General features: G+C 43.7%; 1 protein-coding gene across 1 annotated transcript in view; it reads right to left on the reverse strand.

Moving 5' to 3' along the window:
- Positions 1–285: 285 nt before the first annotated feature.
- Positions 286–15249, reverse strand: part of COL9A1 (collagen type IX alpha 1 chain) — a 377557-nt gene continuing 362593 nt past the window's right edge. Inside the window, exon 38 of the mRNA XM_085610911.1 lies at positions 286–1513. Coding sequence (XP_085467037.1) covers positions 1317–1513 — 197 coding nt within the window. The 3' untranslated portion in view covers positions 286–1316. The remainder of the gene's footprint in view (positions 1514–15249) is intronic.

Here is a 15249-nt window from a genome sequence, read left to right on the forward strand (position 1 = left end):
CTAGCCTAATAAGATTGTTGTTCACAGGCCATCATTGTTTCAGCCGTCATAGGAAAAAGTGGTTAAGTATAAAACACAATATAACACAGTGCAAGACATTTAAACTGATGTCTTGCCAGCGTGAATCCTTTCCTTCTTCTAGTTAGTCTATCTCAAGAGTCTGGTCACGTAGCAACCAAAAAACAGAAAAACAGACAAGAGTCTGTTCACTGACAGAAAATGCACGACAGCAAGGCTTTCTTTACATAAAAAACTTGTTGAAACTAAAACCAAAATGAGCAACTATTGAAAAACAACAGTTTTATTTCATTCTGAAGGGAGAAAGAAACTATGAGAGTTTATAAATGTTTAAAGTAGCAAGTACTTTATACAGCAGAGTGAAACACATTTGGAAAGGCGGACTGTTTATAGAAAAGGAAGAACAGGTGAAAAGTAAAAGTTACACCCGGTTGATATTGCGTAGGCTTACTTCTACTCTTCCTTTAGACTTCTATGGCACCAGTCACACAAAACATGCCCAAGGTTAAGAAACACCATTTATTTCTTCCCTTTGTACAACCAGAGAGATCAATTTAGGTAATATAAAATAAATAATCTCAGTTACAATGTCTGATTCTGGATTTTAAAACGCCTTCACAGGACAAGCACAAAAAGTTATGAAAACGACTTGATGCAAATTCTTTACAAAAAATCCACTAGGTGTGTGTGGATGTAGAGCGATTCTGTCTAACCTATCGATTTTTGGTGTGCTAGAAATCACACATTATCCATGATTTGCATCATTCAGTGAACCTTTGAAGTGCATTTTAAGACAGTGGCCCAGAAGCCTTTTCTGTACAAGTGAAATCTAAGTGATCTGATGCAAAGCCTTAGTATACAGTATAGTACATGAACGGGGAAAATCACTGTCAGTGAGTTGATAAAGTCGCTGTTTTTATCTGACCAATTGTTATTTTACATAAGCGTCACTGGAGGCAATAGCTACAACTGAGGTAAACACTTCTCCCTGTTCATCGTCAGTCCTCTGACATTTAGTGTACTTAACACCAGAGGAAGGTGACAGAGTGGGGAAAGTACACTGTTTTTTTCAGAAGGATTCATTTGTTCGTTCTGGAAAATAGGAGGTCTTCTATAGGTTGTTTTAAGGCACCATAATTAAAAACTTCCGTCTTCTGATACAACTCGCATAAGAGAGTTCACACACAGCATGTCAAAGTCTGCTTGCCAGAAAGAAGCCGGATTCTGTGTGTTTTGTCTCCATGTTTTGGTCTTTAGTTTCAGGGCTATGTGTAGGTAGGATCTTCCTGCTGGGCTGTTCAAGGCCCTTTCTGATTGAAGTCTTTTTCAGATAGAGGCGAGGCGATGGCCTGCAGGCTGCAGGACGAGGGGTCACAATATCCAGGCTGGCCAGGATGGCCAGGGGCACCAGGAACTCCAGGCAGACCAGCCTCTCCAGGGGGACCACGCTCACCATCACGCCCCTCTCTGCCATAGCTTGGTTTGCCTGGTTCACCTGCAAGTGACAGAATGCGATTAAATGGGAGGCAGTGGGCAATAACATTCTTCGAAGTGCACTGCTGTCCTATTTTTGGTTTTCAATATTTATCACACAGAATCTCTCTACTTCTGTTAAGTTTGAAGTAAATAAAAACATTTGCCGTAATCATCCACACACCCCACAGCTGGTAATCAAAATAGTTCAGCACAGGTGCAAGACACAAGCGGCAGGTTTCCATACATTCTTTCAGCAATATCAACAATATTTTCTTTAATACCTCCAGCCCAAACCTCATTGCAATGTCTGCCTATGAAGGGATTTCCATTTGACGTGAAGTTCTTTCACAGAAATTCAGATAGCTCTCAAAGGTGTTAAATAATCAAAACATATTTTATTCTCATCAGGAATCAACAGTGTGATGCATTTGAGATGGGTTCAATATAAAGGTGCTTAGATAAGTGAAGAACAGAGAATATTCATGCCAAAGTAAGTAAGAAAATATGAAAATCCGATCTACAGGTCTTTTAATGTAGAGAAACATCCATCCGTGCACTTTGCATCCCATAGACACACCTGTTACCCCCTTCATCAGGCGACAATCAAAGAATAGAACACAGGCCACTACTAACGCCACTTCATTGCCGCCACCTGGGGAAGCCTGCTGGTCACAGGTGAAGCGCAGCCTGCTCGCCCCAACACCAACTCTGCTCATCGCAGGTAAGCTCCCAAGCGAAAGGGGGCCATCGCGGGGGACATTGCCACGCCTGCATCGTTGGGGACTGCAAGTCCCAGAAGCCCCTGCACACCATCATCGCCTCTTAAGGCGCTCTGCACTTCCACTGCGCGGGCCGCGCGCGGGCCAAGGGCCAAGGGCGGGCCCGTCTTTGCCCATCATTGCCAGGAAGAGGCAGGGCAGGGCCACCCCCTTTGTTTTTGCTTCCAGGTTCGAGCTAGCCACTGCAAGTCGTGCAAGGTACTGTGTATATTGGCTGACTTCCTCTTCTTTTTGTTCTTTATCTAGGCCTATATGTAAGGCTGCTTCATCGTCTTTGTTGTCTTTGTTCTTAGCTGACTGCGGGGGACCTCCCAAGAGCTTTTGCTCTTGTTCTGTTAAAATCATTCATGCCCTCCTGTTGAAGGTAACAGACTCACGGACTCATTTAGTGAAAGTACTTTGATTATTTTTGGCACTAGCGGTCACTATCTCCTGAAGTCGCACTATGGGGAAAAGGAAAATAATGGAGGGCGGGGGAGGAAGTGGGGGACCCCGAGTAGCCAAAGGAAAGAGGGCTAAGAGGACGCTTAAACATCAGGGCAGCAATTGTGTACTTGACCTGATAGACACGCTGATTAACGAGTGTGAGGTCATCCTAGAGAGGAAACAGACCGCGTCCAGTATCTCTGGCGTTCCATCAGACAGACCCCCTCTAAGCCCCAGGCCACTCTGCCCTCCAGTTATTCCAACAATGTTCCAAAAACCACCCCACAAGAGGTCCCCTACAGCATCCAACAAGTTAGCACTAATAAAAAAGTTTACACCCCAACCTCCTGATACCCCCATTGACACAATCTGCTCAAAAACATTACCCTTAGAACCAATAATCCATTGTGCAAACAGATTCCCACCTCTCCAGGACTTTAGTGCAGATCGAAATGAATCCAAGCCTGTGTCACCAGAGCCCTCGGATACCAACTTGATTTTAAATTCACTAAGAGATGAAATTGGAACACTCATAGTTATGGTAGGCCTTACCACCCTAGTCAAAATGCTATTAGGGGCAGTTCCGTCTTGCACACGGCATGATAGCCCTGTAAATACCAACAACCCATACCTTACACATAACAACATATCATCACAGAAATCAGCACCTCCTAGCAAAGGACATATCCCTAATGGCTCTATCTTATCTCATTCGTCCACCCCTTTTACTGCCATCCACATACAAACAAGAAACGACCTCTCGGCTGCGAGAATGAGTAGCTTTGACATCACTATACAAGACAAGCTCATGAGGCTAGCAGCCTCACAGTATCCCTCAAATAGCCATAGGACAGCACAAATAGGGCAAGCCCAACTCCCCGTGTATGGAAGCCGAGACAAGTCGCATTTACCAGCCCCACCAGCTATAACCAGCCCGCAGAAAACCAAAAACAATCCTCATGACTAATGTCCCGAAACTTAATATTAAGACTACCCATGAGAGCGAGGATTCTTTGATAAATAAGGTGACCCACTGGATCTCGACATGTCAGGGGATGTCAATCAGTGATTAGAGACGGCATTCTAAGAGCCCGGAGATGTTCTTCACCAACATGCCAACTGAACAACATCGAGATCTCGCTATGGGGGATGGAGATGGCCGAGAACCTCCTTGCTCTAAAATTCCGTACCTGCGCTCCCGATGGGTCTTCTATCCAATTTAGGCTTCTCCCAACATCTGAGCATGGTAGGACACAAGCCATACAGCCTTTACCATCTTTGGCATGCACCTCTTCTTTAGAGACTAACGACTGACTATGGGTTGCGGCTTTCGACTGCCCTGATTTACTCAGTGCAGTACATAGCTTCAACTATACAGATAGTCCCATAGCCACGTCTAGCTCTCCCTCTCCTGCCTCGGTTCGGGAGACAGTTCCCCATGCAGACCCACTACTTCCATCCGGGATGAGCAAACATCTTACAACCACGTGCAGTAGCCTCACAAACGCCACCCCATTCATCACTTAACACTCGTACTCACATACAAAGCACTGCCCCCTGTCCTAGGGCCCGCAGCAATTGAAGATCATGTCATGGAATGTGGCAGGCCTTAGCAGTAAAATTCCCCTGCCCCACTGGAACCAGCTAGCTGACGGCTTGGACGTATGCACCTTCCAGGAGACGTGGACTTTGGCCCCCATTCATAAAGTTGGCTATTCCTGCTTCCACATTCCAGCATCCACGACGGGAAGGGGGCATCCCTTGGGGGGTTTGATTGTCTGTATTATGATTGCCCTTGACTGCCGAATTAACCCTCAAACAAGCTCAAGCCCAGACATTATATGGCTAAGCATCAAAGGACCTAGGGCTGGACCCATAGTTGAACTTTTTAACGTTTACACAAGAGGGACCAAGGGAGGCAGACCTTCAGCCACCTTGGCAGCACTAGAAGAATGCCTAGCTAAATGTTCACCCCAGGCAAGTGTGATAGTGACAGGGGACTTTTATTGCACCTTTGAACCCCTGGTCCAGGAAGATCTTTCAGGACCAGAATATCAAGACAGCAGATGGGCAATTCCTCAAATTTATCTTCCCCTAGTTAATAAATGGACACAGCAGGTACTCCAACTTAATGCCATCACTATGGAGTACAGACTAAGGGCAGTCAATGGCAGGTCACTATTGGACAAACAGGGCGCCAATACCTATAACAGTGCTAGCTGCCCATCGCGGATCGACTACATCTTCCTTGATCTAACACTATAGGGGAGTATGATCGATGTGATAGTGGGTTTCACCACGGTGAGTGATCATAACCCCCTGTGCTTAACCTTGAAGCCCTTGTGGGAGGCACCTTATTACCAGCTGGAATACTTACCCCTGATAGTTACCAGGGATATAGTTTCATCTAACTGCAAAAAATACCTTAAATGGAAGAAGGTAGCTTTGAGTGACGCAAAGATCGCAGGGATTAAACACGAGTTGAACATAGGCACGGCCAAACTGCAAGCTGCAACTCTAAGCGCAACCCGAACATTGGATGCGCCCAATGCCCACACGTACACTTTCACCCAAATCAACACCTATTTCCAAGCCCCAAATCAGTGTAAAAAACCTAGCCACACCACCAAGGACCCATACTCTTGGTACAACAAAGAATGCAGGGAAAAAAGATCGCTACTAGCCAAAGCTATTAAAGGGAAAAATCAGGCCCTTATAAAATCGGCTAGAAATTCCTATAAAGCAGCTCAGTGGGAGACAAAGTTAAAATGGGACGAATCGCATTGGGAACAAATAAAAGATGCATGCTCTTCCAAAGACACCGGCATGTTTTGGAATCTGGTTACTTGGGGAAGTAAGCTGGGCACACGTCCACCCCCAAACCATATTACTGGTCAGACCTGGTATGATCATTTTAAAGGGCTCTATCAATCACCAGAGGCTAGCCACACAGGAGGCAGAAACTGTGATAAATAAAATTGTCCAATCCAAAGCAGCGGGTCCCGATGGCTTACCTGGGGACCTATTTCTGGCCGATCCCCACCAATGGGCCTGCTTCTTCGCACTATTGGCTAATGAAATAGCCATTGGAACGCCAGTCCCCGCGTCATGGAAGGTGGCCGAAGTTGTCCCCATCTAAAAGAAGGGAGACAGAGCCGACCCGTCCAACTACAGACTAATTAGTCTGATTGATGCTATGCAGTTGGTCTTAGGCCGGATGCTTCTGCATAGGATCCAGTCATAGTCTGAGGAGGGATCAATTATATCCCAGTACCAGGCCAGATTCAGAACAAACACCGGGACAATGGACCAAATGTTTAGACTCCTCCTTATCCATTGGAAGGTAGTGGTGCTGGGCAAGGGCAGTCTCTACCTCGCTTTTATTTGAAGACTGCCTTTGACCTGGTCCCCAGATCTAGACTTTGGACAACACTTGGCAAAATGGGTATCCCCCCTTTCATTCTAAAAATCTTAACTCAGCTCCATGAGAGGACATCTGCCCAGGTCAGGTGGGGTGAGCAGGGACAACTAACAGAGCACATCCCTGTCAATAAAGGAGTTCGACAGGGATGCGTTATGGCTCCAACTTTGTTTTCCCTCTACGTGAACGGGGTGGTCGACTTCCTCTTAGAGGAGCCTGCAGACTCACCCACATTGGGGGGTAAAAAGATACCAACCCTGCTGTTCGCAGACGACACCCTGTGGATATCAAAGACCCCAGCAGGATTACAACATCTTATCAACAGGTTTCAAATCTTCTGCGACTACCAGGGTTTGGTAATAAATAGCTCCAAAACCAAATTTATGGCTTTCAATCGCCATAGGTCATTTAGGAATGGCCCTTTGCTGGGAGGGGCTCCCCTTGAAAAGGTGGAGACCTTTGATTATTTAGGCGTAAGACTTACCGAAAAAATTTCATGGAGACCCCATTTAGCAAAGATGCTGAAGGCCCACAAACGTGCGGCTAGAGTAATAGGGAAGGAGCATCGCCTATCGCATACCAGGCCCATAGCCCCTGCTCTTACAATATACAACACTAAAGCAGTTAGATCTGCCATCTATGGTGCAGAGCTTTGGGGCGTCGACAAACTTAAAGAGCTTACTAGATCAGAGCACAAATTCCTAAGAGACCTGGTTATGGCACCTAAATATGTCCCCTACTGTAGGATATGGGTAGGCGGTCAATAGCTGACATAGCCAGGCTATGCCCTGTACTCTTCTGGGCCGGCATTAGGAGGACTCCCGAACTTCTCTCCTATGCTGATGCCCTCATCGAAATAATCTGCCTAGATACTGGCCGCAAAATGAGTTGGATAGGTGGCATCAAAAAAACTTTGATAGACAAAGGTCTCAGAGCCTGTTGGGCCAGCCAGGCACCCTCAATAAGAGAAGAACTTAAACGCCAATACTGGGGTTGGGTGGACCAACGGGAGAATTCCAAGCCTAATGTGGGCAGATTAACAGCAGAATTTCTTTCTCATAAACAAACAAGATATCTTGAGCCCTTTCTTGATATAATCCAGGTACCAAGAGATAGAATGCTGTAAATACATTTTAGGTTTGGTACTCTTCCTGTTCGTGAGGTGACAGCATAGTGGGCCACCAGCAATGGTAAAAACTGTCCATGCTGCTCGGCCTAAGTAGAAAGTACTGCCCACCTACTGTTTGCCTGCCCGGCATACAAAACACCACGGGCCAAATGGCTAAAACCGCTTTGCCAGCAATTGGGCACACGGGATTACCACACAGCACTACGCATCTTTAGGTCTGATTCTAGGTCACTCTTTGCATGTTGCTTAGCAAAGTTTTTGGGACAAGCATGGCTCATAAGATGAAAATCCCTTGCAAGATCGGCATAATTTTAGTTTTAATCGAAACTGGGACAGCGAGGAAGTTACGATTTAATATCATAAACTTTTTGCACTTTTTAGCACAGGCACTTTATTCGTTAAATCTTTGCTGCTAGGAAAGGTATAGCTTCATATTTTAATATTTTAACAATTTTCAAGGAAAGAGGCTTTCGATGGTGAACTGATCGTTTTTATACTTTTTAATTGTAGAAACACATTCGATAAATTGATTGTCATTGTCATCTAGTCTTCTAATACCTTAAAAACTAAATATCGTTGTCAACTTGTCTTCTAATACTTTGAAAACAAAATATCGTTTATGGAACTAAGGGCTCAAGTGACTATTTTATTGTATTAATTGTTTACGCAAATTGGAAATGTTCCATGTATGTATTCCAGGTTCAAATGACAAATGTGTTTTTTTTAATTGCAACTTTTATGACAATTCTGTTGAATAAAGCTTATACCTACCCACTACTAACGACAAGCAAATGTTGTCTAAAGAACAGCCATTTTGTACCTGCAAAGAAAGATTTTCCTACTTCTGATCTCTTCAAGACATTAAAATCTCTTGGAGTATGCCATTTTGCATTCTACTAACATGAATTATTTGAAGTGTGGCACTGCTAATTGTACCCAAACACACAGCCCTGGAGGATATCCAAGGCAGGGATCTAGAGGCTATGGGGCATAAAGGGTGAGCTGGCCTCCAAAACAATGTATTAAACACAACAAATTCTACTGTTGGACATACACACAAATGTGACGGGACATCCTGCCACATTTTTGTGCATGTCCAATAGTAGAATGTTTCAGGCAGATTCCTGAGGGATATATGGTAAGCAAAATACAATCTCGGGTGGCTTTGTTGTGTTTAAGACTGTTAATTGTAGCATATCTCCTGCAAGATGAAAAACCCAAACATTTAAAATGAAAGCTGCTGTACTGATTATAATTTCTGCAATAGGTGAGTTTAAATAATGTCAGTGTAGTGTGTGAAGCTTTTGTGTGTAGATTTCATGGAGCACTAATGACATTGGCTGAATCAGAAATTATCCTTACCATTGCTGAAGAATCTTTTATACGGAATCAATTTCTTAATACAGGAGTCTGCAGCAAATAGACCTGGCCATGTGTATAAGGAGTGTAAGAGGCACACAAACTGGTCATGAAGTCATATCGATTTATTTAGAGTATCAGCTGCTGAGCTACACAAGTGCCTTGTCAGTGCAAATACCATCTACCAAACCCATTTGCAGATGTTTGTTCACCAGTAGAGATATAGGTTTGATAAAACGGAGCTGTGTTGAACAGTCAGTACTAAGGTATGAAGAAAAAGCAAAGCTAAAGTTCAGAGAACGGATTAATCTTCAGATTTAAAAGAGTCTACATCGGTTGATATGAGGCTGCAAAGTCTAAACAAGATAAGGACATTTGACAGTGTGCACACATCAGAATAATAAGAGTTGAGCAACAGGATTTTTTAATACAACTAGGAAAGTGTGCTTCTTACCTTGACATCTTCAAAAAAAGAATTCTCATCTTGCTGCTCCAACATGTGACACAAGCAGGATTGAGCCTGTTGGATCACAGCTATTGTAACCTAGCGTGAGCACCACATTGCAGATGTGAGAGTGCACATGAGACTCTTGTTATTATCATACTGCAGCTGGTGGTTCATGTCCATGGTGTATCAGTAGTAAAATGTAGGATTGGCCCACCATTGCTCATCCCTAGTGTTTGGGTGGCACAGAACTGAGATCTCCCTGTATAATGGTCTATCACCGACTGTATGTACGTTGTTGGTTGCTTCTGGTGCACATGCTCTTCAGTCACAGATCAGGGAGGATGTTCCTGAGTCACACATCTTCACGGCAGAACTGAAGAGTTGGTGGAGATGTTGCATGCCACCATCGCAACTTCCATATGGTTCTTGGCCCAAGATTCACTGAGATGAGGAGGTTTTTTCTTAACGCATCTGCCTCTTGGTTGCAGCTTAGCATTGCTATTACATGGTATGTTGGACATGTGTAACATATTTCATTCTCATTTCTGTGTCAAGTTATGGACATTTTCCTAGTACTGTTTTTCTCTGTTTTCTCATTGGATTGGGCATCAATATAATAAATGGTCTGCAGTACATATTTTCACCACACACAACTAGGGAAAAGTTATATGTTTGCCTGACACACCACTGTACTCTGACACTGCTTCAGTTGTGATGCAAAGAAAAGTGCCTTTGTCTTGTAGGAAAATCCTTCTTTTATATATTCATAAGTGATTTGTAAGGTGTGCCTTGTAAGCCTACAGGGACAGCTGTTTAAATATATATAAAAATGAGTCACACTACATATTGGGGTTAGTGTGCTGCCACAGTGAAATAAAACTCAGAGCTCTTTAACTATGTAGGCTTTGCTAGACTTTTCCCTGGACAGGCCCACATAGGATTAACATATTTATTTCTCATCTCTGCTGGGAAAATGCTAGATAAATTCTTTAAAGTTATTTCTAACATAATTTTCAAAATCCAATTTAACAGTGAAATAAGATTAATGATAACTTACGTGGAAGGGTAACTTTGAGAAAATATAGTATATGCTCTTAGAGCCAGAACTGGCTCTCATAAAACCTACAGAGCCAGGAAAGTTCACAACTCTGGTTTAGAGGACAATAGCCTGTTTCTAGGTCCAGGAAGGACCTAGAAACAGGCCATGGGTGTTAACCACTCACCACCAAATAGGAATTAGCTATCTGGAAGTAGAGAATAACTATAGACAGAGCAAAGGGGGCTTTAGCACTACCTTTTTTTAAATGTAGATGCGAGGGAGGACTTTGCCAAGTTATTTCCAGTACCCTCTCCATTCTGCAATACACACAGAAAGAGGAAAATGACTCTTCCTGAACAAAAACAATTCTCCTTGTAATGCAGGCACCTTGCACCATGGTGGAAGGGTACCTGGGTTGGCACTAGGCTACCTGAACAGCGCCAGTGCTATGAGAGAGCAGAAGGGTGCCATATCGTAGTAGTTAGATGCTTTGCTGCACTGTGTTGCGTGAAAGGTTAGTAAATTTGGCCCTTGGTGCCTCAAAGCGGCTACAGAATTGACCAGGAGAAACTTTCTCAGCAACTTGAAAATGTTTGAACTTAGTCAGTTTTTCTACCTCAGGAGGATTAGGACAAGGTGCTAAGGCTTGCCCATGGGGATTGCACCAAAGGCGGGACAGTTTCATGCTGCTCAGCACTACAGCTTCTAACCTTGGTCTACTGGAGAATTCTAACTTCGAAACAAGTGACTAAGTCCCAAGCAAAAACCCTAGACCAGTGCATTGCGCAAATCTATACAAGCTGTGAAGAGATCTCAGTGGCTCCAAAATCCAGGTTTGTCCTACTTGGAACTATTGGCAACAAAACCAATAACTTTTGTGAGAGCTCACTCATAATGTATTCAAATTTAAGGGACCCTTAATGGCCACTGGACCTTGACCCAGTGGTGAATTTCAATTTCCATTGCAGAAACTAAGTCCGAAGGTAAAAACTTTTACCAAAATGACCCACTTGGTGTTTCCAATCCCAACGCCATTGTGGTTGGCCTGGAATCCTGCTGATATGCCGGTCAAATATGAATAGTGACTATGCTGCCCATTTACCTTTTCTAGCTGTTTTTTGCTTAAAACTTTAAACATTCCTATCTACTGTTCCCCTTAACATATTTTAATAGCCTGGTGTCCTTTTGCTCAGTGAACCTCTCTCTACTGTTCTAAACTGTTCTTGTGTTGTATTTTTTCCTTTAAAATGTTGATACTGCTTGAACTTAACATATACTTCTCTGGAGATTGCCTGTTGCTTGTGCCATACCTACCATGGGTTGAGCAGAGCTTCACTCTCTACTGTGTTTTGACCTAACCAGAGTGGATTTGTTGAGTTGGTAGAGTTATCCATCTCCCAAATTAATAACTTCACTCATTATAGCTTACGATGCTTATGCCTTTTTGGGATGAGATTTTCTGTGACTTCAATATCATCTTTGAGATGTCTATGTTCTTTAATTAAGCTGGGTTCTAATTCCAGTTTTATGTTGCTTAGATCTTGATATATTCGTTGTGAAGTAGGGTACAACTAGTGTGGCTATGAATTTTTAATACACTCTCAATAAAATTGTGTGCACATATATGCATATTTTGTGAATACATGTGCAGTGTGTATGTTGCATTTTTCTGACAGCCCCCCCCTACTTGTTTGTAAATTGCTCTGTGGTAGGGTCTACCCTTGGTTATGTCTTGGGGATGGATTACTAGAACTGATGTCCACATGCGGGTGCAATAGTGGTGAAATGTTCCCGAGTTTAGAAATAAGGGGCATATTATCAAGCCAGGCGAAAAAATTATCGCCGCTTTAGCAGCAGAAAACTGCCGCTAAAACAGCGATAATGGGTTTGATAATATGCTCTATGGAATTCCAATTGAAGCTCACGTTAGATGTCCTTCACATCTAACATGGGCTTCAATTGGAATTCCATAGAGCATATTATCAAGTCCATTATCGCCGTTTTAGCAGCAGTTTTCTGCCGCTAAAACGACGATAATTTTATCGCCTGGCTTGATAATATGCCCCTTAGTTACTTACCTTTGGTAAAGCATTATCTGGTAGAGACAATATCTAGCCGCAGATTCCTACCTTTGAATTATCCCCAAGTACCGGACTGGATCCATAAACTTTTCTACAGCAGAACCTCTGCGCAACGGTAGAGGGCTTTGAGCGACTCCGTACCAATGTCATGTATCAGACGTGATGCCGACATAGTCCATATAAACCCTCCCCCGACGCACTGACATCAGTTTCTTCCGCGACTACTTTCCATGCTAAACGCAGAGGCACGTACAGAAACTAAGGAACAGTGTGCCCAAAAAGAATCTTCTTTTTGAAAAACAGTCATATTTGTTTTAAGTTTAGGTTTAGGAGTATTTGGTTTTAGTTATATTGTTTTTTTTCCTCGCGCATGAAGGGCAATAGAGAACATAGAAAGGATTTGGAAAGAAAAGGGAATAAGCAGTTCACAGAGTGGGGAGGATGGGTTGGGTCGGTAAGGAATCCGCAGCTAGATCTTGTCTCTACAGATAAGGTGCTACCGAAGGTAAGTAACTTATTCATCTGATGGAGAAGTCTAACCGCAGATTCATTACCTCTGAATGAGGTACCCAAGCAATACCATCCCCGGAGGAGGGTCTGTAAACCAATGCAACAAGAGATCCTTGACTAGGGTCACAAATCTGATATAGGAAGGAAGAGAGAGACCGGCTGCCAGAAAGGGAGGTGAGGAGGGAGACATCTCACCAGAAACATCAAGGAGAACCCTGTATTGAATCCGCAACATGTGAAAAAAAATTGTAAAAACACACCATGGCAGAAGAATGAAGATGAGTCGGAAAAGTAGGCCATAGAAACATAATACTACATTATCCCCTTAATAGAGCGGAAGGACAGGACAATACCTTGAACTACCGAGCCAAGGCTGCTAGCAAGCAATATATAGGCCTCTCCTGGGTACAAAGAAAAGCAAAAACATACTCCTCCTTAAGAGAGGCAGGAGACGATCACTCACTATAGAGAAACCCATAAAAGGTGGTATAAAACATCTAAATTCTATATGTGCCTGAATATATATGACATTGATATATATATATAAATATGTGTGTGTATATGTGTATATATATATATATATATATATATACACATATATATATATATACATACATACATACACACACACACACAAACACCAGCAGAAAAACAACTGTATAACAGGTGTCTAAGATGGACACATATAAATGGCTACGCCGGTCATGGGCCAAGATGGAACAACAGTGAGCTGGCAACCAACCATATGGCCTCGTACAAAACGAAAGAGGGAGGGGGTGGGTGGGGGAACCCACACTACAGAAAACAAAGTAAGTAGGCAGAAACAGTACTACCGACTGAGTGGTAATAATCAGGCATCCAAGAGACCTGGGAAAAGAAAAACCAACAGGGAAGAAGACAACCCCTATAGAATAGAAAAATAGGACTACCATGGAGAATTGTAAAAAGGGTCAAGTTAAACAAGGCCAACACAGGGAGGCCTATGCAGATATTTAGTCCCATCTGAAAGAAAAATAACAGACGGAGAAGTGACCCGGATGAAGCAGTGGATAAGATTGATGAACTAGTATGGAAAGACCAACGTCACAAGCGAAGGTCCAAACCAAAGAACCCGTATAAAGAACTGAAGTAACAGATGGAGAGGAAGTGGCTACTGTCTGAGAAGCGCAGAGGCTAGAAGCAAAAGGAGAGTTCAGGAAGCACAGGACGAACTGTACCCGGACAACAAGCTATGTGCCATCATGAGTAAGGGTCTTAACATCACTCAAGATAATATTTCGAATGGCCCTTCGTTGAAGAAATAACGAACCCCCCAAGGGGTTGGAACTGTGTCCCAATTTGAGAGAGGCAAGGGAAAACTGCCCAGAAAGAATTCCAATGGGTCACCAACCTTGGCACAAACCAACCCAGAGTAGGTGGTCAAGGAATCCATGTTTGAGAAGAAACAGGAGATGAAAAAAAGTCATAAGCCCAAAAAGAGGTACATGGCAGATCTGAAGAACAGCAAGGTCAATAACGAAACAAAACATTGGGGTTGCCATCAGAGGCGCAAGGGAAACGTCTCCAAGGAACACAACATTGACCAGAGCAAAAGGCAACAACAGCTTCATGCAGACAGAAGCAGATTAACACAGGCCATGCAGAAGCAAGAAGGGAAAGGGCCGGCATAGTAGGCCATTCATGCCAATATACAGACAAGGCACATCCACTAGGGACCTAAGAGAGACGAGAAAGGGCAGGAACCTGTCCCGCCCTTGTATAGCGAGAACTAGCACAAGAAGTTCTAATGCCCGAAAAGAATAAAGAAGGAACACCACTTAGGTCAAGGCCGGATACGGCACCAGAGGCCAAGAACTATGCCCCTTTCCTTGCGTCTACTAGGAAAGAAGGGCACCAGATAGAGTGGAAGGAAACAACCCCCTGACTAGTGTGGAATAAAACCCAAGAACAGGAGGGGGCAGGAACAAAGGGAACCCCCATGCACCATCTTCCGACTCACACCGTTTCATCAAAGCACAGCATGTGGAGTCTCCTATAAGGGGTAATATTGTGTCAGAAAGATATGGAGGAAGACCTTTAAGGCATACAGATGAAGTACCCTGTAGGACAGGGAACAAGTCAACAGTACATCTGCAAAATACCATCAAAATACCCCAATCATAACTTGGGGAGAAAAGAAAAAAGAACACCGTACAGCCTCCGGCGTAGGACCTCAACAGGGCCAAAAAATAAGATGCATCCCAAAAAACAACCAGGCACCACAATCTGTCATTGACAGGGTAAGAGTACCGGAAAAGAAAGTACCTGCTGGGCAGGAGCTCCACACCGGATGCCACTCAGAGGTGACGAGTGAAAAGAAGAACCCAACAGGCACTGCATCCTCATGGCTCACAGAGAAAGAATCAAGGAGACCATCCTCGGACAGACTGAGTACGGGGAAAGGAAGAGGATGGTATAGCAAGCAGGGCTTAAGATTTCACTCCACCTTGACTATCCTGAATATGGTGTACAGCTGAGACAGCAGAAAATGGTGTACAGCGTAGTCATCTTGAGTACCAAACAA

The sequence above is a fragment of the Triturus cristatus genome, chromosome 6 (assembly GCF_964204655.1).
Source record: "Triturus cristatus chromosome 6, aTriCri1.1, whole genome shotgun sequence".
NCBI lineage: Eukaryota > Metazoa > Chordata > Amphibia > Caudata > Salamandridae > Triturus > Triturus cristatus.